We start from the raw sequence: 23,868 nt of genomic DNA on the forward strand, positions 1-23,868 counted from the left end.
TTTTCTACTTATTTCCTGTTTTTTTTTCAGCGTGAGCTGTAAAAATGTGGCACATAGTTTTGATGACACCTTGTGGGTCAATTTTTTGTACTGAATTAGTACTTTTCTTACTCTTGTCTTCTTCTTTCCTTACTTTCAATTTTCTTTAATCTTAGATGTATCTAGAGTGTCCACGGGTTAAGTCGAATCAGGTTTTGGTTGAACCCACTACTTGACTCAATAGCTTCGGTTTTTGAAACGTTAGACTGTCACCGCCACGCACTGTTTTCTTTGAAATCGACCATCGCTCGTCTGTAAATGCTTCAGTCAAGCCTTTAGGATTTAAAAATTTTATTCTTGAGACAAGTGTATTTGGTTTCTTGTGGTGACCTGCTATGCATGTTGATATATATCAAAGTATGGCTCCTTATCCTAGTCTGATGGTTGATGAATGTGACCGTAGCAATTCCATTAACGAAGATGTCAAAAAAGAACTTCTTACAAGAAACGATTTCCTTTAGTTTCAACGTTACACCCAGCAAGCCATACGTGATGTAAATTGAAGTTAATGTGTACGTAGCAAGAACTCACCACTCTCCTTTGCTAGGAAGACGACATTAGAGGCAAATCAGAGTCGTGGCAACAATGGTAAACCTATTTATAGATGCATTCCTAAAAACAATATTGCCTTAGTATCACAAGTCGAATAATTTTGTGCAAAATAAAATAATTTGCATAAAAATTATTTTGAAGTCAAAGAGGATAGAATGGATGTTCTTGAGACAAATGATGAACATCATAGTGAAGCAAAAGATCAAGAGGTGGAAATTATTGAGAAAAATGTCAAAGGTCTTGATGAAATCAAATCAAATGATTTCAAAAATGAAGATATTTTAGTAGGAAGCAACGTACCAAAGTTTATTAATTTTATTGGGGTTAAAATATTTAATTGGGTTGTCAATTTCTATTTGTTGAAACTTGCCAGTTGCCTGAAGAAGTCAAAAAAGCTAAGATATTCGAGGTATTTGTTTACGTAGAATGGAAGATTACGGATCCCAAATATGAGCTAAATAGGACGTGTTTTACTAAAGAGAGAAATTTGACGTAGGATAGAATATATTGTTTAATTTTTGCTATTTATTATTTTTAATATTTTTGAAATTTTTGAAATTTCCTAGAATATAATTTTATTTTCCTTGTTTTAGAGGGTTTTTAGGATTATTTTAGGAGTAATGCTACAAACACAAGCTAGTTTACAGTATTTTTACAAATTGTTGATGTGGTTTTAGCATTTTCCAAATAGTTATCATAAGTAAAAATGTAATGTTAACGATGGATCCATATTAAAACTAGTAAGAATTTATCATATCAACAATTTGTAAAAATGTTATAAAATAGTTTGTGTCTATAATATTATTCTTATTTTAGTCAAACTTGATTCCTATGGGAGTGGCAGGGTATTCATTAGAACCTGTTAAGATATTTTTTCATGATTTTTCCCTCTTTCTTTTTAAGTCTATTTTCACGCCTACCACGAATTTGGGTTCCTTTAAAATTTCCTAGACTATCTAAGGTTACTCTAATGTTTTTGTAGATAAATTAGTCGTTGTAGCCCAAAGGCATTCGAGCTTTAATTGACAAATTTTTGGAGTTTTCCTTGTAAACGTAAAAGTTTCTTCTTCAAACAAAGTATTTTGTTTCTTGTTGAATTTCCTAGACTTTCTAGAGTTACTCTAATGTTTTTTTATATAAATTAGTGGTTGTAGCCCAAAGGCATTCGAGCTTTAATTGACAAATTTTTTGGAGTTTTCCTTGTAAACGTAAAAGTTTCTTCTTCAAACAAAGTATTTTGTTTCTTGTAGAATTTGTCATGATGATTAAAAAATGTAACTTATGCACTATAGTCTATATGGTTTTCACATGTTGATCATTGTTTTTTATGGGACTGTCCTATAGTCATAGAGCTCCACTATATTTCGTGTACGATGGGGAAAAAATAAAAAGGAAGTACGTTTAAAAACGTATGTGACAGTGAATTAATATAATTGGTAAATTTCAAAAACGTAATAAATAAATGTATGAGTTAATTAATTTTGTATGCTTTGTAATACATTAGTTTATAAGGATTATGTTAGTCAAATTTGTTGTATATATATATATATATATATATATATATATTTATATTTATATTTCTAACATCACAAAAAAAAAAAAAAAAAAAAAAAAAAAAAAAACCAGAAGGTTCTTGTTTTTTTAGTATTTGTCCAATACACTAAAAAATTTCCATTTTGATGTTATGCGATGCCAACCTCTCCCAACTACAAAACAAAATTGAATTGTCCAAATCCAACTATCGTTCCATTTGTTTCGCTAAAAAACCTTCTGTAAAGATAGTTTTTCACATTTTCCAGTATTTGGTAGTACAAAAAAAACCCAGTCGATGGAAAACTATCTTTGGTCAATGGAAAACCCTAATAAAAATAAGGCTTATTTTTTATAGGTTCTTTTTCAAAAAAAAAAAAATTAGAAAACAATCTCTCTCTCATGCATTGCATCTCCTATAAATATTATCTTCGTCTATAGCCATGAGAAACATAATTTTTTGGTGCCTTCTCTCTCTCATGGTAAGTTTTTTCACTTTTTCTCTCTTCCCTTTGCTTTTTCTCTCTTCATACCCTCACTGTCACTACCTCTGATCTCTTCTCTTCCCATAGATCTCTCTCTCTCTGTCTCTCTCTAACTGTATCTCTTTTCTCTTTTCTCCATGTTTCTCTTCCCCTCTGTAACACGTACAATTCTCTGATTAGATTTTTTTTTTCCTTCACTGATCGGTCAATAGCTCTGACTTGCAAAGGAGAACAAATTTGCAGTACTGGTAATTATTTCATTCCTCTCTACCAAAATCTCAATTCTTTACTTTGAATTTCAAGCTTGATTTTCTTTTTTCTCTAAGAAATTTTCGGTTTGATGGATTCTAGGCAGAAATTACTTCTTTTTCATACATAAAGTGCAAAAAATAAAATAAAATAAAATAAAAAGAAGAAGAAGAAGAAAGAATGAATGAAGTAAAAGATGAAAATTTTAAACATAGTACCTATATTGCTTTAAATTGCTTTTACATGAGACAATTTTTACAATGGACTAATAATATTGTTATATAATGAATGATAATTGTTTAGGAGAAGTACATTTGTTGGCAAATACTTTTTTTGTTGACAGATACTATGCAGTAATATAGTATACAGTACACTATGTTTTTTTTTTTTTTTTTTTTTTTTTTAGGAACACAATTCATTATGTAAATACATAATTTAGAGTAATATTGAAGACTTGTGGTTGACCATAGTAAACAATTAGTATACCAACAAAAAGAGTAGACAATTAAAAGTTATTGTTACCATACTTATTGAAAATGTATTCCTCTGCCAAATTTATATATATATATATATATATACACACAAATGGTTGATATGTGTGTATGTACGTACGTTACTATCTATATATATAAAAACAAGAAGAGTGGTAGAGATCATAAAAATTTGACAACTAATTAATTTTGATTGTATCTATTGTCAAAATTTTAGTATGAAAAACAAATTCATTCTTGGTTTTTTATTTATAATGATTACATTAGCTAGTTTACATAATAAACATGTTTTAAATTATACAAGAAATATTTTAAAAATAATTGCATACCAAATACCAAAAAACATTCTTAATCTCATTTTCAAGGTCGTTACCAAATACTGGAAGATGAGACAATTTTCTAGAAAATACACCTTGAAAAATAAACAATTTTTCAAAAAACATTAATGCTGAAACAAACAGAGCATACATAAAATCACATTTCTATTACAAATTGAGGAGGGGGGGCTTGAAAATTACAAAAGCAGCAAAGTTACAAATTTCACATAATGATAGCATCTTTCCGTCCTATATACCAAAGGACAATTGCTTCGCATTTCAAGAACTCATATACGAAAGTCCAGCGATAGTTTTTCTACATCGACACTAAAAGCCCCATGGCTTTCATGAATGGCAACCTGACACTCTGTTTGGCATTTGAGGATTCTGTGCATGAACCTACAAACAAACCATGCATTGGCTAGGGTAATTTTTTAATTCAGTATTTCATCAGTAAAGGACAGCTCAACCCCTCTAGAGTCTAGACCTCCCATTCCATGCACTCCAGCTCACACACACATAAGGATCAAATTTGGATTTTTGACCAACTTATAATGGACTGTCATGTCGCAACCATCCTATCCTTGTAGCAATCAAACCGGGACAAAGTTTTTTTGTAATGACGTTTAGCTAGTGATCGAGGACAACTCTTCACTTCAACTCAGCCTAGCTAATTCAACTTCTTAATTAGACATTAACATTAATGACTAAAGCTAGACATAGACCACTATTTTGATCATCAACAAACTTAATGGTGGATTGTCAAAGACTCATTACCTTACTGTTATAATTATATCATTCATAATCTGTGGCGGAGAAGCCACCAAGGGGCAGTTAAGTTGATTTTATACATATACACATAGAGAGTTTCTAGTATTTGCAATTCATGTTTCTTCTATAATCGTCAACAACCTACAATCTTATTTCAACTCCTAACTTGATTCGCAGCAAACAAACAAAAAAAAAAAAATTTATAGCTGTGAGTGGATTTTACTTCAACTCCTAACTTGATTCTCAACAAACAAACAAAAAAAATTATAGCCGTGAGAGAATTTTTTTTTTTTTTTTTTAGGTACAGTGTTGATAAATCCATGACAATTTTAGTTTGTTTGAGTTGAAATGTAGATATTCAAGTGCAAGACCAAGTCCAAGATTAAGCTCAAGTTAATTAAGGTAGTCTCAGATTTTTCTACAATCTCTCAATCGACTCTAGCTAGATCAATCGATCAACTCTCGACTAAGTCTCAATCGTTTGAGAATTGAGAATTCTAAACAAATCCATTAAGTCAGCTGTTTAAGTGGGATTTAGTACCCTAGATATATGCAAAGCTATATAAGGGTACAAAAGTGTCCACTGGCGGTTCCACATGCGAGCCAGGGTGGTCACAGGACCACCCTGACTTACACCTGACTTGCAAAAAAAATGTATATATGCACACTTGTTAAAAAAATATTATATGCTAAACTAACTTATTGTGACCACCCTAATAAAAATATTGAACACCCTGACTTGAAAATTACAAAAATTTGGGTTCAATAAAAATAAGAGTAATGTTACATTCATAGCATTTTTACAATAATTTCGCAATAAATTCAATGTAGTAAGCTATTACTAATTTTAATTTGATCCAAATACATATATTATTTTTTTACCCACCAATAACAGTTTTTTGCATAAGATTTATTGTAAACATTTTGTGGACGTAGCATTACTCCAAAATTAATTATTCCCCCCCTCCCCCAACATATTCTTAATCCCTTTTATAAATTTTAAAAAAAAATTAAATAACAACAATAATTATTAGCCCAAATAACAACAAACATAAACCAAAAAAAAATAAGACAAGACCAAACAACAAGTGAATAAATTGTTCAACAAAAAGCCTATTACAAAACAAAAAGATAAAAATTGCTAATCATTTAAATTTATAGATCATTCAACCTATTCAATAAAATAATTTCTAATTTCATTTTTCCTTAAAAAATAGTACTAAGAAAAATATTGTGGCTGTGAGTTCTCTTTGATGGTGATGATAGTTATACTCTTTTTGGCTTTGCAATCACAACAATTTTGCTCTCCTTAGTGACTTGACTCGCAATTGTAGCAAATATTCAAGTTATCACTTTATTAGATTTTGTATAATTTAAATTTCTTGATGACCACTTAAAAAAAAAAAAAAAAAAAAAAAAATCCTAGAGCAGCCACTGTAAGTGTCAACTAAAAAAAGATTTTTGGAAACATCAAAAGAAACCCTAAACTTTTGAATTCACCACTATCATGAGATAATCAAGTGAATTTAAAAATTGGTTGTTCACGTGAGTGATCAAGGCTGAAGCAACAACAACTTCAATGTGTTACATGCTTATTGTAGAGAAGAATTTTTCAAGGCAGTTCTTGAAATCACAGATAAGATTCATGTCGAGAACTTCAAATTAGAAGAGTCCAAGTGGATTAGAGTAGTATCTGTTCACATCTATAAGTTCTACTATAATTAGCAATTATTGGAAGTAAGGGTTTGTTTATTTTAATTGTAAAACTTCAATTCTAATAATGGAAATTTCTTTAGGGTTGGTGGTAACTCTCGAAGTATTTTTTTTTTCTTTTGGATTAGTCCATTGGTTTTTCACTTCATCAACAAATCATTGGTGTTATTTACTCTAGAGTAGTGTGTGTTCACATCTATAAGTTCTACTATAATTAGCAATTGGAAATAAGGGTTTGTTTATTTTAATTGTAAAACTTCAATTCTAATAATGGAATTTTCTTTAGGGTTGGTGGTAACCCTCGAAGTATTTTTTTTTTTTCTTTTGGATTAGTCTATTGGTTTTTCACTACATCAACAAATCACTGGTGTTATTTACTCTAGAGTAGTGTGTGTTCACATCTATAAGTTCTACTATAGTTAGCAATTGGAAATAAGGATTTGTTTATTTTAATTGTAAAACTTCACTTCTAATAATGGAATTTTCTTCAGGGTTAGTGGTAACCCTTGAAGTATTATTATTATTTTTTTTTTTCCTTTAGATTAGTCCATTAATTTCACTTCATCAACAAATCACTTGTATTATTTACTCTACTATGCATTACTTTATTTTTGTGATTTGTTTACTGTGGCTAGTTACCTGGAACTCCATTGAACATCATAATTGGTTAACTTAATAAAGTTGAATGAATTCTGCTAAAATCAATCATTGAGGTCTAAACAATCCTATCAATAAAGTACTTTTTCATTGATAGCTGTTGGAAGGCGGCTAGCTAGCTGAAACAAATGTTAATGATGAAAAAATATGTAAATGTATAAATGCTTCTCTCTTCCATCATGGGGGAACAACAAATTTTCTTCCTCTTTTCTTGATTGGATGGAACACAGAAGTAGTGACACTCCCTCGGTGACCATTAATTGATCTAGCTTTCCGTAGTACCAAAATTAAAGCAAATGCAAGAATTGCTCACAATCTCCTCCAAAGAATAATTTACTTTTTATTTAATCAGAAGTAATCATTAGCTATATAAAGAGAGCAAGTAGGTAACACAATGAACAAAAATTCATTTCTTTTTGAAACAATATCTGAGTTTATTTTAAAGCTTTATTGCCCCAATTTCTACTAAAGCAGAAGAAGGTGAGGGACCTTATTCCATCGATCAAAACAACGAAAACACCAAAAGGAAATTATTGATAAATGTTTATAGCGTGCGCCAATAAACAAGCAAATTTCCAAACACACCAGCGGAAAAGTGAAATAGGAAAACAGCTATAGGATAGAACGATGGTAAGATCTAGTGTAAATTTATGCGCACTGGAAGCCAGAGGGGACCTTCTTTCCACAGAAGTTTAGCAGCAAGCTCAATGACAAAGGAACGTTTAGGTTGATCCCCAGGACATTAGCTTTGATGGCAGTGCAAAGGCAAACAGCGGCTTCAAGATCAACAAGACCCCCAATGAGGCTGCAGCAAGGGGTGTTAGGAGGAGTACCGACAACAAGGTGTATCAAGTCATTCAACAAGCCAGCACACACACCCAACTTAAGGGCGTCCTTGGGACAAGTGGGCTTAGTTGATGGTGGATTCTTGGGCGGAGTAGTTGATGGTGGGTTCTTGGGGGGAGTGGGCTTAGTTGATGGTGGGTTCTTGGGGGGAGCTGGGTGTTTATGACCCTTTGATGGGGGTGGTGGGCAAGGGACATAAGTAGAGCTGACCATGGTGAAGAAAAGGAGGTTGAGGGAGAGGAGGAGGGCAGTGGAAGCTAGAGACTTAGAAGCCATATTTCACAAAGACACCAACAGTTTTTGATGGGTTGTGAAATAAGGGGGGTATAGAGGAAATGTGAATGATGAAATTGATGAAGTGAGCTAGGGGTTTTATAGGGGGAGCTCGTGGCTTTATTTTTTCTTTCTTTTTTTGCTTTCTTTATCTTGCCTAAAGAAATTAGAATGGAAAACACATGTGGGCACATTGGAATGTAATACCTAGCGGCCAGCGCGACCTGGCAGTGCAGCATGAAGGATAAAACTTTGGGTGCGTCGGCCTCTGGTGCTGCAATTCGTAGTTGTCAATTCACTCTCTAACAAAGAAAATAATGTCAATGGGTGAAAAATAATATTTTGTACTTTAACTGAGTGATGAAGATCAGATTTGAAATTTGATAGCTAATAGTTTCCTGTTTTCTTGATCTTTGGCATTTAGTACTTTGTCCTCTTATGATGATTATGAAAAACAAAATAATTGACTAAACCATATCAAATTAGATTCTGTACACATGATGATGTAGAACAGATGCAAAATAGACCGTTATAACCTTCCTGGACTCTCATGCGCATTTGAAATCATCAAACAAGGTAAAAAAACACTAATAAAAATTATGGGTCTCGGAGTTGAAATCACATGAAATTTGGTAGGCTAAAGAGAAATGATCTTCTGAACAATAGTCATTGTTTTGCTACGTGATACCTCCTGAAAATGGCAAATTCCTTCATTTAGGCCCCAAAAACTACAACTTTGCCGTATATAGTAATTTTTGTTTCCTTAATAATTTTTTGCTCAAAAGTCAGAATAAGGTCTCATTTGTTTTCGGACGACCTTTAAGGTCAGTAGTTTACGATTCTGTATTTAACTCAATTTTACTATTTTTAGTAAATTTTGGTATTTTGTCACCTAATCGCATAATTAGTGCGAATTAGGGTTTCAGACTTTTTCTCAGTATGTATATGTTTTGTAGTCATCAAAGGCAAATTAGACTATTAACAATAAACACAGAATTTTGTCAAATTCCTTCTTTGGTGGATTCCAGTTTATGTCCTTGTAGATTCAGGGAAAATCTCTCATGGATTCGAGGTTTACTACCAAAATCTAATAGTTTAGTTTCTATTCCATCAAAAGAGTATTGTGTGTGCTCTCTTTAAGCTTCTGTGATATTACATGATTCAATTGTATTCTCTTTCAGGGGAAACTCTAACCCTAGAGAAGCCATCAATTAGTCTCATTTGTAAGGGAAGCGACAAATTAGCTAGACATATACATTGTTAGGTCCTTAGTTTAGTGTATTTGCAACGGTGTCAAATTGTAACTCAAACTATAAGTCTTGTGGGGGTTTTCTTGCCATTTAACATAAAATTACTAACAATATTGTGAGTTAACAAGTATTGCAAACTATTTTGCAAAGTAGCATCTCGAGTATGTGGGTCCCGAGTTGCTTGAAGGAACTCGAGTCTTAGACTCTTTTTGTTCCTCTACTTTCTTCCTCAGCTTTCTTCTTCCTTCTTTCTTTTCTTTCTTCTTTCTCTAGCTTTCTTCTTCCTTCTTTCTTCTTTCTCCAGATCTCTTCTTCTCCTTTCTCAAGCATCCAAACCCAATTCTCAAATATCTAAACCCAAAAATCAGAAAATACCCATTTTTCCAAACCCAAATCAAAACACAACACCACGATACTGAAGCAGTGGACCTTTTTTTATGGTTTTGATCTCGGCATCAAAGCCGTGGCGAGCAGCAATGATGGCTGTGGTGTTGGGGTTTCCATCAACTAAGTTTTTGGCTAACATTGGGTTTATTTTTGGCTGACTCTTTTCTTTCCCTCATACCTTGGACTTTCTCTCTTACCTTAGATGGTTGTGGTGTTGGAGCTCTCCACCAGCGGAGTTTTTGGTATAGAACTCGAGCCTTAAAGGCTGGAGTTTGATAAGCAATCTCGAGTCTAAAAGATTAAAGATGCTAGTTTACAAATATGTTTCATTAGCATGCTAACTAACGAATTTGTTCTGAAAATCATGTTAAAAATAAAATAAATAAATAAAGCTCAAGTCTTGTTTGTTGAAGATGTGCGTTTTAAGATCAAGATTGAAGACAAAAGAATAGCTGAAGTGAAATGATGTTTTTGTCCTAGCAATAGCCACCTTGATCAATAGAGATAAGCTAGCAATAGCCACCTCAATTAAGTCTCGATCAATTAAGATGCGTCAAACATTATTTTTATTAGGCCTACAAGTCAACTTCTAATTGGGAATTCAAGCCCTATTTTTTAGAGTATATGAGGGTTGATTAAAGTTGACCTAAACAAAGTGAAGAGAGAGTTGTTTGTGTACACTAGGGTTTCTATACCAAAGTTCTCTCAGTTCACCATCAAACCAAAGATACTAAAAATATTAATATCAGTTCCTAAAAAATTGATGAAGAAGCTAAAGCCACGATATAATCACAATGCAATTGATGTGCAAACCTCAAGATAGTCCTTAAAGTCAAGAATAGGTTGTTCATGTGGTGGAATTCAAAGTAAAAGAATCCAATCGGGTTAGAGTTGCGTGTGATCATGTGATTAATCAATATTGGAGATAGCATTACAAATTAGGGTCAATTGATTTTTATTGTACGAAATTCAATTCTACTTAGTGAATTTTTCCTTGGGGTTGCTAGATAAACCTTAATTTGGTGTGTTTTTTTACATTGGTTGTTGCTGGCCATTTATTTTTCACATCATAAATATTTTGATTTGTTATTTATTTTCTGCACTTTACTTTTAGTTATATTATTTATGTTTATTTATGTAGTGAAATTAACCATAATTTAAGTCAATTATACATAATTGGTTAATTAATCAATTCAGCTTTTCCTATCCCCCCCCCCCCCCCCCCCCCCCCACCCCCAAAAAAAAAAAAAAAAAATCAATTCAGCTTTTCTCGTAAAAAGAATCAATATGGGTCTAAACTCCCAACCTATATAGTATATACTAAGCATGTTTCAATTACTTGTCGATATCAACTCACAAAAAAAAATTACTTGTTGAGATATTCGGCAGCTAGGGAGTAACTAACGATACACGTATAAAAAAACTGCAAACCTATAAGATAATTATGGCTAAATTTAGGTCCTCGATCTATCATGTGATTATGGATACTGGTTATTAGCGGTTCACTCGCTTCTCAATAAACAAAAAACGCTGCTCACTCAAAACCGGTTATATATTGACTACAATTCAGATTGCTAGCTAGAGACGTCCAAATCATTAAGCATGTGAGGCCCTGGTGCTGTTTGTCACTTAGCTAGGTAGTGAAAATGGAAATTGGATGGTGACTGATGACAGATGAGTTCGCAGAAATGGGAACGTAGGAACCCACTTTGTTGTGTGCCGTAATTGGCCAGGGAAGCACATGTCATGGTACTCTGTACATGCTCAAGATTAACTATGAAGTAGTAGCTTTCTTATGCTTCATTGACACTGGATGCAGTCACACAAAAAAAAAAAGGGAAGAATAAGAAAGCCATAGTTCACTGGGAACTTACTGTGTCATGCCAAGCTGGAGTCATTTACACTTGGGTTTACAGCAACCCAATTGATGCAAAGAATCTTGCTGATCTAGTATAGAGGGACTATTCAATTTTATATTTTCAAAATTTTTAGAGAAAACGGCAAACCCATGAGAAAACATGTGTGATTGATTGAAACTGAAGGTGGAAGGAGGTAATAGCCAAAACAAGATAAAAGAGAAGCAAAAAGAGAAATGCTACAGAAAACGAGAACCAAAATAAACAACAAAACAAATGAGTAGGTTTTCGCCTCTTTTCAGGACTAAATGCACAGACTAGGGATAAGTACAAGGTATGTGATGCTAAAAAAAGCAGTGAAATATAAAGGTTTAAACATATATTCGGTTTCATTTCATCGAGATGGAACCACATCAAATATCAAGACAAATAAGTGGTAGGCATAATCTCCTAATCCAATGAGGGTAAAAAAAAGTGTGAAACCATCAAGATTAATACATCACTCTTTTATAATTCAATAGTTGGAACATGGAAATTTAAACTCTAAATGTCTTTACAAGAAATACCAAAAAATTCTAATCAATTAAATTACAAGGCTCTTGTCTTGATATAATAAACATGACTCTAATTCTATTGTAATTATATTGTTCTTATGTCGACACATAGCCAATTATTCTTATGTCGACACACTACTATTCATGCACCAAGAATCAAGATGTCCTCTTTGAGATGCTATGGGCATTGATGTTACACATAGTTTAGACATGATCCTGTGGCACCGATAACTTTGACCTCAATTTTCAATTCTAGCTATGGGAGGCTCAATATGCATTAATATCCACCCACTAGCTAGTAGCTACAATATAATATGATAAACCTATCCGTGGTGGTGTTAATCAATTGTCAAGGTCTAGCATAGTTAGATTTGACATTGAATGCTGCATTGTGACCTTCCTTATCAAAGTCTCATTCTGGAGCATTAGTGTCTGATGATGCTGAAAATCATCAGCAAAGTCACACAATCCTTACGTGCTCGAAACGACACCTGTGTAACATAGAACAAGAAGATTTTAGGAGAGTACCGGTGTGGTACTGGTCAAATACCCTCTAAAGGTTAAGTTAGAAAACTTTCACAACTCTAGAGTGCTAGAGCTGAGGAAAATTATGCGTACCTTATTTTTTGAGGGCTTGAGGTTTTTATAGTATAGTAGAATTGACTTCTATTTCTTGGGCAAGAAGGTATCTCCTTATGGAGAGGATCCCAATAAATATACGTATTTTGTAGGATTCTTCCCATATAGGGGTTCCTTGACTAGGGTCAAATGTATAGTGCAAGATATTTCCATTTAGGATTCCTTGGAGTTCACTTAAGTCATGTGGGTGCCACGTGGCCTTAACATCAATCGCCTTCATGCCCATACACCAAGGATTCCGTCCGCATAGGACTACCCATCATGCATTCTTTCTGTCCCAAAACCTCGATCCGTCGTCTTACATAAGTTAGTGCCATCAGGCTCATCTATCTGTCATGCTTTTATTTTTATCCCCTTCAACTACCTCCTCACTCCATAGGTCCATCACTTTCCTTTACGGACGGACCTGTGGAGTGACGGTCTAACTCATCTTTTGAGGAACGTACTTTGATTGACAAACTAGACTAGCCTAGGGCCATAAATGTTGTAGGGGCACATGGCATGTTTTTAGTGGTTAATCACTCGGACCGAAGCGTCCCTTCGTCTTCTATGTCGTTCCCTCTATATATACACACTCCTTTACCTTTCATTTTTACTTTCCTCAACGAATTTACAACCAAAGCGCTACCGTCATCCTTACTAAATTGGCATATCGTCTACTCCTTGCAATCGTCAGCCACTCCTTGTTACTTTCTCCAGCTAGTAAGTATTTTTACCTTATGTTGAATTTCTTTACTACTTATTTAAACTTTTGCACCCCCGTCGTCTATGTAGACCGTCAGAGTTTTAGGGTTTATCCATCACGCGTAGGTGACAGATGTCTAGTGTGTCGAGTGAACAATCGTGTGTCCGCGAGGGAATGGGCTATGATGAGGCGTTTCTGTCAGGTCTTGATGACCCCGACACCTCAAGTGATGAAAGGGAACCGTCGGCCACATCTCCTTCCACAGGGGATGAGGACATGGACGTGGATGGGTTGAAGGGAGACTCAAACAGTGATGATGTAGATATTGGTGAACCACCTATTCGGCCTGTCGTAGGCCCTAATGGATTTAGGAAGTTCATTATGCTACTATTGTGGACAATAAATGACTTCAACTCCTCCGTCAAACAAACATACTTCAACATGCTTAGGGAGAAGTACCAAATATCAGTCAACATCCCAATGCATCTACCTTTTAAGTGTGAAAAGTGTTACTACAAGGGTGTAAAAGACGTAGGAGTGTATGAGCAACACCTGAAAGTGGGACTTAGGTTCCCCTTAAGTGCTCTTCACCGTCATCTACTATAGTACCTTGGACTGGTCGTCACCCAAATCTCTCCAAACGCTTGGAGAGTCTTCCTAGGTGCGGAAGTCCTGTACGAAGTCATGTCTGACAGGGCACGCAGGATGACGGTGGAAGAGTTCTTCTATCGTCAATCCGAGATTACTCAATCAAAAAGTATGTACAATTTCGTGCCAAGGAGTCCATTGCTCAAGCTGGTGTGTGACACCCCGGACTCTAACAGAAACTGGAAGAGTCGTTATTTCTTTATTCAAGGGAACAATTGGATGTGTCACCCAAGTGACGAAGAGTACATGCCAGTAGACAAAACCTGGGATATCATGCCCCCATTTGGTATGTGTCCGTCTATATTAGGCTTTTATTCCCTTATGTTTATTTGATATTCTAACCATTTCTTTTTGCAGCTAGGGACCATCCTCAAGTCACTCTTGAAGAGTGGAGCTTTTTGGAGAGGATCTTCATGACCACTAAGTTGTCAGAAAGGTTATGGTCGAAACTGGTAACTTTGGATACCCTCCGCTAGTACTGTGACGGTCCCAAACCAACCAAGGTTGCCTGTCGCTACGACGAACGAGTAAACACACGTGAGTTCGTCACCTCATACTTGTTTTCTTTTTTGCTTTTAGGTAAATTACCTAACTCTTTTCACCTGTCCATCTTTATGCAGAAATGGAGGAAAGCAAGAGAAGGGCCTTCATAAAGTAGTAAACTACTGCGAAGAAAAAACAGGAGGGAAGTTTGCCTCCTAAAGTTGGGGGTCAAGCTAACCCGTCGGTGAAGACCGACCGTCCTCCAAAAAAGCCCAAAGTTACACCAGAGTCAACCATCTAGTTGAAGGCTGAGACAAAAAAGATGACTACTCCGCCTGCCCAAGGGAGGGGCAAAGGACTTATGATGAGTCATGTTTCAGTCACTGAAAAACCACCTATCCTCCTCTACGAGGATTCTCGGTATGCGCTTGAACAGCTTTCATCCATCATCACAACTGGCGATTATAAGTACTTAAGCAACCATGCAACTAAAGCTATGAGGGAGACGGGTCTTTTTAGCATTGCGTAGGTAACTGTGTCCGTCTTCCTTCTCTTTCTTTCAAATTGCCATATTTAAACCCTCTTTTGTTTCCAGGTGATGCTAATGATGAAAGGGTTAATGGGTTGTTGCCTATCCCACGAGACGGCACTAGACCATGTCAGGGAAAAGGAACAGGCAACAAAGGCGAAGCTGGGGGAGTTGAAAGCCTGGAAGACGGTCCAGGAAAAGAAACTTGCCTTGTTGGAGCAAGTCCAAGGTGAGCTGGAGAAGCAGACGAAGGTGGTGAAACAAGTCCTTGAGGATAAAGAAAAGGAGATTAAAACTGTCAAGGATTAGCTCTGTCAGGCCAAGGAAGACGCGATACGGGAGTATTGCGACTCCGACGCCCTCCTAGCAGAGCTTGATGGCTCTTTTGTAGACAGCTTTGACGACTGCTTCCGTCAAGTCAAAACTTCTTTCCCAGACTTGAACCTGTCCTGTGTTTCCATAGATGCCCAGGCCCAGACTCCAGCTCAGCCCGTCCATTTCGAGAGCACTGATGAATTATTTGCTGATGATACCTTTGTTGACGACCCTCATGGTGATAAAGAGACTGCTTCTTTCAAAGGCCAAGTCGAAGCTTAAGGAGAGGAGGCACGTCCACTTGATGGGGACCAGACGATTGAAGAGAGGCATGATGAAACCCCTAATATTCAGCAGTAGTTTTTATTGTTACCTCTTTACTTTGTGTATTATCACTTTTTGTTTATGTGGAGAAAACAATTTTTATTCCTTTCGTCACCCTTGTTTTTGGGTGTTTGTAAACAATTTGCCTTTCACAAGCTATTTACTTATTTCTCCTTGTTTCTTCCATTTATATATATACCAATTTAGATATCTTAATGCTTCCGTCAGTTTCATGGGATGGAGTCATTAGTTGGATCCGTCCGTTTTGTGGGTCAACTCTTGAATCTTTCCTTGGGGTGCCTTCGTATCTTAGTGACAATTTTGGTCGCAATTGAGATGAGCCCGTCCATGTGTGGATCTAGTATGAACCCGTCCACATTTGGACTTAATATGAACTCGTTTACTTAACACTTTTTGGCCCACCCTTTGAGATGAATCCGTCCTAGCATGGAATTGACAAATATAAGTGATCCATTTATGGTGAATTCATTCTCTTTGCTGACTTGATTGATATAAGTCAACCCTCCAAGATGGCGTCTAGGTTGGACCCGTCTACCTTGTGGGCATTAATAATCTCAAATCACCCCCTTTGGGTGAACCCGTCCATTTTGGACTCAATGTTTTCAATCATCCCTTTTGGGATGAGCCCGTCCACTCTGGACTTAACAATTTCAAACATCCCTTGTGGGATGAGCCGGTCTATTTTGGACTCAATATTTTAGATCATCCCTTTTGGGATGGGCCCATCCACTTTGGAGTTAATAATTTCAAATCATCCCTTATGGGATGAGCCCATCTATTTTGGACTCAAAATTTTCAATCATCCCTTTTGGGATGAGCCTGTCCACTTTGGGCTTAATAATTTCAAATCACCCTTTGTGAGATGAACCCGTCCACTGTGTGGACTTAACAACTTCAAATCATCCCTTGTGGATGAACCTGTCCACTGTGTGGACTTAATATTTTTAAATCACCCCTTTAGGATGAACCCATCCAGTGTGTGGACTTTAAAATTTCAAATCATCCCTTGTGGGATGAGCCCGTCCACTTTGGACTTTATAATGAACATGTAGACACGTAGATAGCATACATATGACATTTCTGAATAACTCCTCTTATTGTGGTAAACATACATGTAAAAATTGTTCTTAAAAAACCTGCCCTTCGGCCTTAAAAGAAACTGTAGATAATAAAAATTTAACTAGAAAGCAATAAACTGGAAATGAGGAGTATTATTATTGTCCATGTTGTTGCCTACTAGTAGTACTTCTTTAGGTGCTCTATGTTCCATGGGTGGCACAAACTTTGTCCGTCCAATGTTTCTAGGTGGTAAGTTCCCTTCATGTACCATGAGGCGATTCTATATGATCCCTCCCAATTCGGTCCTAGCTTCCCTTGGGAAGCATCTTTTGTGGCGCCTATCACCTTTCACAAGACAAAATCTCCAACCTGGAAGTCTTGGTGTCTGACTCTGGAGTTAAAGTGTTTGGCCATGAGGTTCTAGTACCGTGCTAGACTTTGCTCAACCGTTGCTCTGACCTAGTCCAACAAATCCAGCTGCATGCACATAGCTTCGTCATTCCTACCTCCGTCATGATTTCCCACTCTGTAGCTTGTAAGTCCTACTTCAGCCGGGATGACTACCTTGCTACCATACGCTAGTCAAAATGGTGTCTCTCTTGTAAGCGTCCTAGCCATTGTCCTGTACACCTATAAGACGCTTGGCAATTCTTTCGGCCATATACCCTTCACCCCCTTGAGCCAAATCTTGGTGATTTTAAGCAAGGATCGGTTTGTGACCTCAACTTGCCCATTGGCTTAGGGGGTGGGCGGGTGACGAGTAATGATTCTTAATCCTTAGCTGCGAGCAGAAGTCTTTAAAGGCGTCGTTGTCGAACTGTTTTCCATTGTCTGAGACCAGTAGTCTAGGTATACCGTACCTGCAGATGATGTTCTTCCATACGAAGCTTCGTACATTCTTTTCCGTGATGGTGGTCAGGGCTTCGGCTTCCACCCACTTGGTGAAGTAGTCTATGCCGACAACTAGGAACTTCAATTGTCTAGCTGCTATTGGGAATGGGCCCATGATATCCAGCCCCCATTGAACGAAAGGCCATGGGGCTATCATTGGGGTGAGATCCTCTGTTGGTTGCCTAATGAGGTTGCCAGATCTCTGGCACTTGTCGCAAGCTTTGACTTATACGTGGGCATCCTTCTGCATGGTAGGCCAATAGTATCCTGCACAAATTAGATTGTGCACTAATAATCGTGATCCCAAATGGTTTCCACAAACCCCTTCGTGGACTTCTCGCATGACATAATCTGCTTCTTTAGGGATGAGGCACCTCAAGTACGGTCGGGAGAAGTGTCTTTAATCAGAATGAAGCACGCTGCTTAAACCTTCAATTTCCTTGCAACCTCCTTATCGTCATGTAGCACTCCATCCTTCAGGTAGAATGTTATTGGTGTCGACTAATAGTTCTTAGAACCTGCCTCCTCCACACTGTTGCCATCTATTAGCTGTGAGATTTGAACGAAGAATAGTACCTGTCTAAGGATAATCATAGGCTCTGCTGATGTAGCCTTGGAGAAACGATCGGTTGGCTCCTTCTATTCCCTTGGGACTTGAACGAACTTCGCTTGGAGGTTATTCACTCGATCCTTTACTTGCTCCAGGTACTTCTTCATGCGTTCGCCCTTGCATTCGTAGTCGCCATTAACCTGACTGGTGACTACTTGAGAGTCACAGTATACTACCACATCCATGGCTCCTGCCGCTTTTGCTAGATCCAACCCTGCTATCAAGGCTTCATATTCTGCCTCGTTTTTTGTTGTAAAGAAATCAAGTAGAACCATGCATTCAACCTTATCCCCTTCCGAGATGTGGAGTATCACACCAGCTCCACCGGCTTGCCTATTAAAAGATCCATCTGTATGGACGATCCATTGTTGGTTATCGCCTACCCCCTGGCCTTCCAAGATGTTGAATTCTACGATGAAGTCGGCGATAACTTGTCTTTTTATAGCCGTACATGGTCAATACTGTATGTCAAATTCACTTAACTCAATCGACCATAGTGCCATCTGTCTAGTAGCTTCAAGGCTGCTCATTGCTCTCCGTAGGGGCTTGTTTGTAAGGACGATCACAGTGTGCGCCAGGAAGTATGGCTTGAGCTTTTGTGCCGCTATTACCAATGCAAAAGCGAGTTTCTCCATCGGGGGGTATCTCTCTTCTACTCCTCGTAGTGCTCGGCTCGTGAAGTATATAGGTTTTTGCACCCCATCCTCCTCTCTAACTAAAGCTACACTCACAGCGGCTAGGGAGACGGCTACGTATAAGAATAATTCTTCCCCTAATTTTTACGGGCTCAGTAACGGCAGGGAAGAAAGGTAGGCCTTCAGGTCTTCAAATGCTTGCTGACACTCAGTCGTCCACTTAAAGGACTTTTTTAATGTGCAGAAGAAAGGTAGGCACTTATCCATTGCTCTTGAGACAAACCTATTCAACGCAGTGACCTTGCCATTCAGGATCTGCACCACTTTGACAATCTTCAGTGGGGCTAAATTCATTATGGCCTGCACTTTATCTGGGTTGACCTCAACACCTTTTTAGGACACCATGAACCCCAGGAATTTTCCTTCTGTCACCTCGAACGCGCAGTTGTTTGGGTTCAGCTTCATGTTATAAGATCGAAGGGTGTCAAAGGTCTCTTTGAGGTCACTCAAGTGGTCGTCCTCTCATGCGCTTTTCACCAACATGTCGTCCATGTAGACTTGCACATTCCTCCCAATCTGATGCGCGAACATTTTATTCATCAGTCTTTGGTACATGGCGCCTACATTCTTGAGTCCAAACGGCATTACCTTGTAGCAAAAGAGACCTTAACTGGTGACAAATAAATTTTTCTCTTGGTCGGCCTCGTCCAACTTGATCTGGTTATAACCAGAGAACACGTCCATGAAGCTTAGCAACTAGTGCCTTGCAATTGAGTTTACCAAGATATCAATCTGTGGGAGAGGATAGTTCTCCTTAGGGCAAGTCCTGTTAAGGTCTGTGAAGCCCATACACATTCTCCACTTCCCATTGGCTTTCTTAACCATTACTACGTTAGCCAACCAGTCAGGGTAATACACTTCACGTATGAACTATGTTTCTTGTAATTTGCGAACCTTGTTTGCTATGGCTTTATCTTGCTCATGTGCGAAAACTCGTTTTTTCTGACGAATGGGAGGGAAGGAGGGTGACACATTCAACTGGTGGACTATGATCGAAGGGTCAATTTCGGGCATGTCTTCATGGCTCCAGGCAAACACGTCCTGGTTCTCCCTTAGAAACGTTGTGAGCACCTGATGGACTAGGGAGCTAGCCAGAGTTCCGATCCTAGTTGTTATCTCAGGTCTAGCGTCGTCCAGGATTACCTCTTCCAATCCTTCCACTAGTTCCACCACCATCTATTGTTCTTCTATACACATGGTTTGTAAATGATCGTCCTTGTTCAGCATAATGATGTAGCACTCACGCGCTACCACTTGATCTCTACCTCTCCCACTCCATACTCGGTTGGGAACTTGATCATTAGGTGGTAAATTGAAGTCATGGCCTTCCAAGAGTTAAGGGTAAGACGACCCAGGATGGCATTGTAAGCAAATGAACAGTCGACAACCAAGAAGGTGACATCCTTGGTAATCCGCTAAGGGTAGTCACCAACCATTACAAACAAAGTGACCACACCGAGGGGATGTACTCTTGTTCCTCTGAATCCAACGACGGGTGCGTTAACTGGGACCAGCCGCTCTCTATCAATTCTCACCTGTTGGAACGCTGGGTAGTAGAGGATGTTAGTAGAACTCCCATTATCCACCAGGACTTGGTGGGTGTTGTAGTTCCCCACCCGCATGCTAATTACAAGCGCATCGTCGTGTGGGTGATGGAGATGCCTGGCATCTTCCTTTATGAACCTAACGACAGAGTTGTCGATTCGTGCCATCTTCGGGACGAAGCCCATCAACTGGACATTCTGAACAATCTGTAGATAGGTTTTTCGTGCCTTCTTGGACGAATTGAATGTTGTGGTTCCCCCTACGATCATCCTTATGTCTCGTAGGGGAGGTTTGGGACGCTCGTTTTCTTTCCTTGGATGTTGCTCCTAAAGCTGGTCTGTTCTTTCCTTACCGACGAATCTATGCAACTTCCCTTGCCTGATAAAAGCTTCTATCTGCTACTTCAAGTCATAGCAATCAGATGTATCATGACCATGATTGTGGTGGAAATGGCAGTACTTGTCTTTGGATCGTTTACTAAGGTCACCCTTCAACTTACCAAGGAAGGTTAGGGCTCCTTCGTCCTTGATTTGCATCAAGACTTGATCAATCAGGGTGTTCAACAAAATAAAGCTTGTGAACCTCCCTACGGGGAGTTTGGAACGCCTATCCTCCCACTATTCTCTGATCCTAGCCATCTTCCGCCCCCTATCCTGTCATGGGTCCTCTTGTCTTTCCCTCTTCTTGAGCTTCTCTTCATGAGCTAGTAGGGCATCCTCCACGTTCATATACTTAGTAGCCTTGTAAAGTACATCCGACATGGTTTTTGGGTCGTTTTTGTATAAAGAAAATAGGAACTTACCTTTCCGTAGTCCATTCGTGAATGCAGCCACAAGTATTTTGTCGTCAGCTTCATCGATGGAGAGGGCCTCTTTGTTAAAGCAGGTTATATAAGACCTCAACGTCTCGTCCTTTCGTTGCTTAATGTTCATCAGGCACGTAGTGGACTTCTTGTACCTATGCCCCTCGATAAAGTGTGAGGCAAACTAGGCGCTTAACTCCTTAAAGGTATCGATGGAGTTGGGTGTCAACCTGCTAAACCAAATCCTTGCAGGGCCCTTCAGCGTAGTGGGGAAGGCCCTACACATGATCTCACCGCCACTCCTTGCATAAAGAGAATAGAAACTTACCCTTCCGTAGTCCATTCGTGAATGTAGCCATAAGTATTTTGTCGTCAGTTTCATTGATGGAGAGGGTCTCTTTGTTAAAGCAGGTTATGTAAGACCTCAGCGTCTCGTCCTTCCATTGCTTAATGTTCATCAGGCACGCAGTAGACTTCTTGTACCTATGCCCCTCGATAAAGTGTGAGGCAAACTGAGCGCTTAACTCCTTAAAGGTATTGATAGAGTTGGGCGTTTCAACATAGTGGGGAAGGCCCTACACATAATCTCATCTGCCACTCCTTACAGGTGCATTAGGGTCTTGAAAGACTCTACGTAATCCAAGGGATCCTTGGAACTGTAGTAAGTTTCTACCTGTGGCATGCGGAATTTCGGTGGAAGGGGGAATGATGTGACTGGTGCAGTCAAGGGCAAGTCCATCCTATGAACTAGCTCATCAAGGTCGCTTGACACCCATCCTCTAAAGGCGTTCATCATGAGGCCCATCCTCTCTTTCATCATTTGCATCTCCGCGACCACATGCGATGGAACAATATCTGTGGCAAACAAATGGCTGGCATCCTATCATTCTTGTCTGCTCGAGGCGTTGCTGCCTTCCGGCCCCTCCTAGTTCCTTCTCTCAATGCTGGTTCCTTCCAAGTCCTCCTCCTGGATGTTAAGTACTGCGTTCTTCTGGCACAGCTGCTCCTCTAGGTCATGATTTTGCTTAGTGAGGCATTCCACTGCTGTAGCGAGAGTCTGAACCTGTCTCTCAAGGGCAGTGGTGCGTGGTTCGTCACCTTGAATGTTGTTGGTGATCGCCATCGAGCGAGTAAGTATCATACAACTTTTTGTCCAGGAAGTGGTAGTGTACCTTAGTTTTTTTCCTACAAATGGCACCAACTGATGATGCTGAAAATCGTCAGTAATTCACACAATCCTCACATACTCGAAATGACACTTGCGCGACACAGAACAAGAAGATCTTAGGAGAGTACCGGTGTGGTACCGGCCAAAGACCCTCCAAAAGTTAAGTTAGAAAACTTTCACAACTCTAGAGTGCTAGAGTTGGAGAAAATTATGCGTACCTTGTTTTTTGAGGGCTTGAGGTTTTTATAGTAGAGTAGAATCAATTTCTGTTTCTTAGGCAAGAAGGTATCTCCGTATGGAGAGAATCCCAATAAATGTGCGTATTTTGTGGGATTCTTCCCATATAGGGGTTCCTTGACCAAGGTCAAACGTATAGTGCAAGATATTTCTATTTAGGATTCCTTGGAGTTCACTTAAGCCATGTGGGTGCCACGTGGTCTTCACATCAATCACCCTCATATCCATACACCAAGGATTCCATCCACATAGGACTACCCGTCATGCATTCTTTCCGTCCAAAACCGCAATCCGTCATCTTACCTAATTTAGTGTCGTCAGGCTCATGTATCTGTCACGCTTTGATTTTTATCCCCTTCAGTGTCAATGAAGGAACATGGAGGTAATCAGTCGATAAATGAAGTAATGAATGGCAGAACAGAAAAAAAACTAACGTTGAAGTAGTTTGCTTGTTTGTTTGGGTTTTTTTTTTTTTTTTTTTTTTTAATGAAAAGGAAAATCAATTAAAGCAAGAGCTTAAGTTGACATAACAGTGAAGTTTGACACTTTTAGAATTAGTAGCATTCATATCTACTACTTATTGGGATTAAGGGTTTTACTTACCTCCAGTACTTTTTTAACTGGAATCTCCTTTTGTTTTAATGAAAGACTGTCAGGTCATCCACTAACTAAATAAAATGTTAAGATTAAAACTCACTACTACTTGTCATTGTATATTTAAAACAAAATGATATGTCCAGTTGAAAAGGCACTAAAGATAAGTCAAACCCTATTATTAACAATCACAATGTAATTGGAAATGCTTCTCACAATTTTGTTGAGTTTTGAACAAAACATTCGAAGTACATTAAAGGCTAAGTATGCAGGTAAGCAGATATCATCAGAAAATAACTATTTTAACTAACCATCATGGTATCAAAATTAAAATAACCTCAAAGATAGAATTGGTGACCATGTGTGGAGACCAAAGCATACTAACTGCTCTTGATTCATGCCACACCATGTAAATCTTCAAAAAAAATATAGGTCTTCCATTTTATCCAGTTGCACATTTGAGTGTTTTACTTTTGGGTAAATTACAACTTATCTACTTATGATTTGGCCCGAATTTAAGTTCTCTACTTGTGGTTTGAAATTTGGCACTTTGCCCACCTAAACTTAACTCTGTTGGGCTTCCGTAACCCACCTCTCCATTTATTGTTAGGAAACACATTTTAACTCAAAAACATAAAGTAAGATAGATCAAA

The 23,868-nt window shown here is 38.1% G+C and overlaps 1 protein-coding gene across 1 annotated transcript; it reads right to left on the minus strand.

The window, feature by feature from the left end:
- Positions 1-7,191: 7,191 nt before the first annotated feature.
- On the minus strand, positions 7,192-8,022 carry LOC126707972 (14 kDa proline-rich protein DC2.15-like). Its single transcript, XM_050407747.1, has one exon. The coding sequence runs from the start codon at positions 7,924-7,926 to the stop codon at positions 7,453-7,455; it is 474 nt and encodes a 157-aa protein (XP_050263704.1). The 5' UTR covers positions 7,927-8,022; the 3' UTR covers positions 7,192-7,452.
- Between the last annotated feature and the right edge of the window lie 15,846 nt (positions 8,023-23,868).

The sequence above is a fragment of the Quercus robur genome, chromosome 12 (assembly GCF_932294415.1).
Source record: "Quercus robur chromosome 12, dhQueRobu3.1, whole genome shotgun sequence".
NCBI lineage: Eukaryota > Viridiplantae > Streptophyta > Magnoliopsida > Fagales > Fagaceae > Quercus > Quercus robur.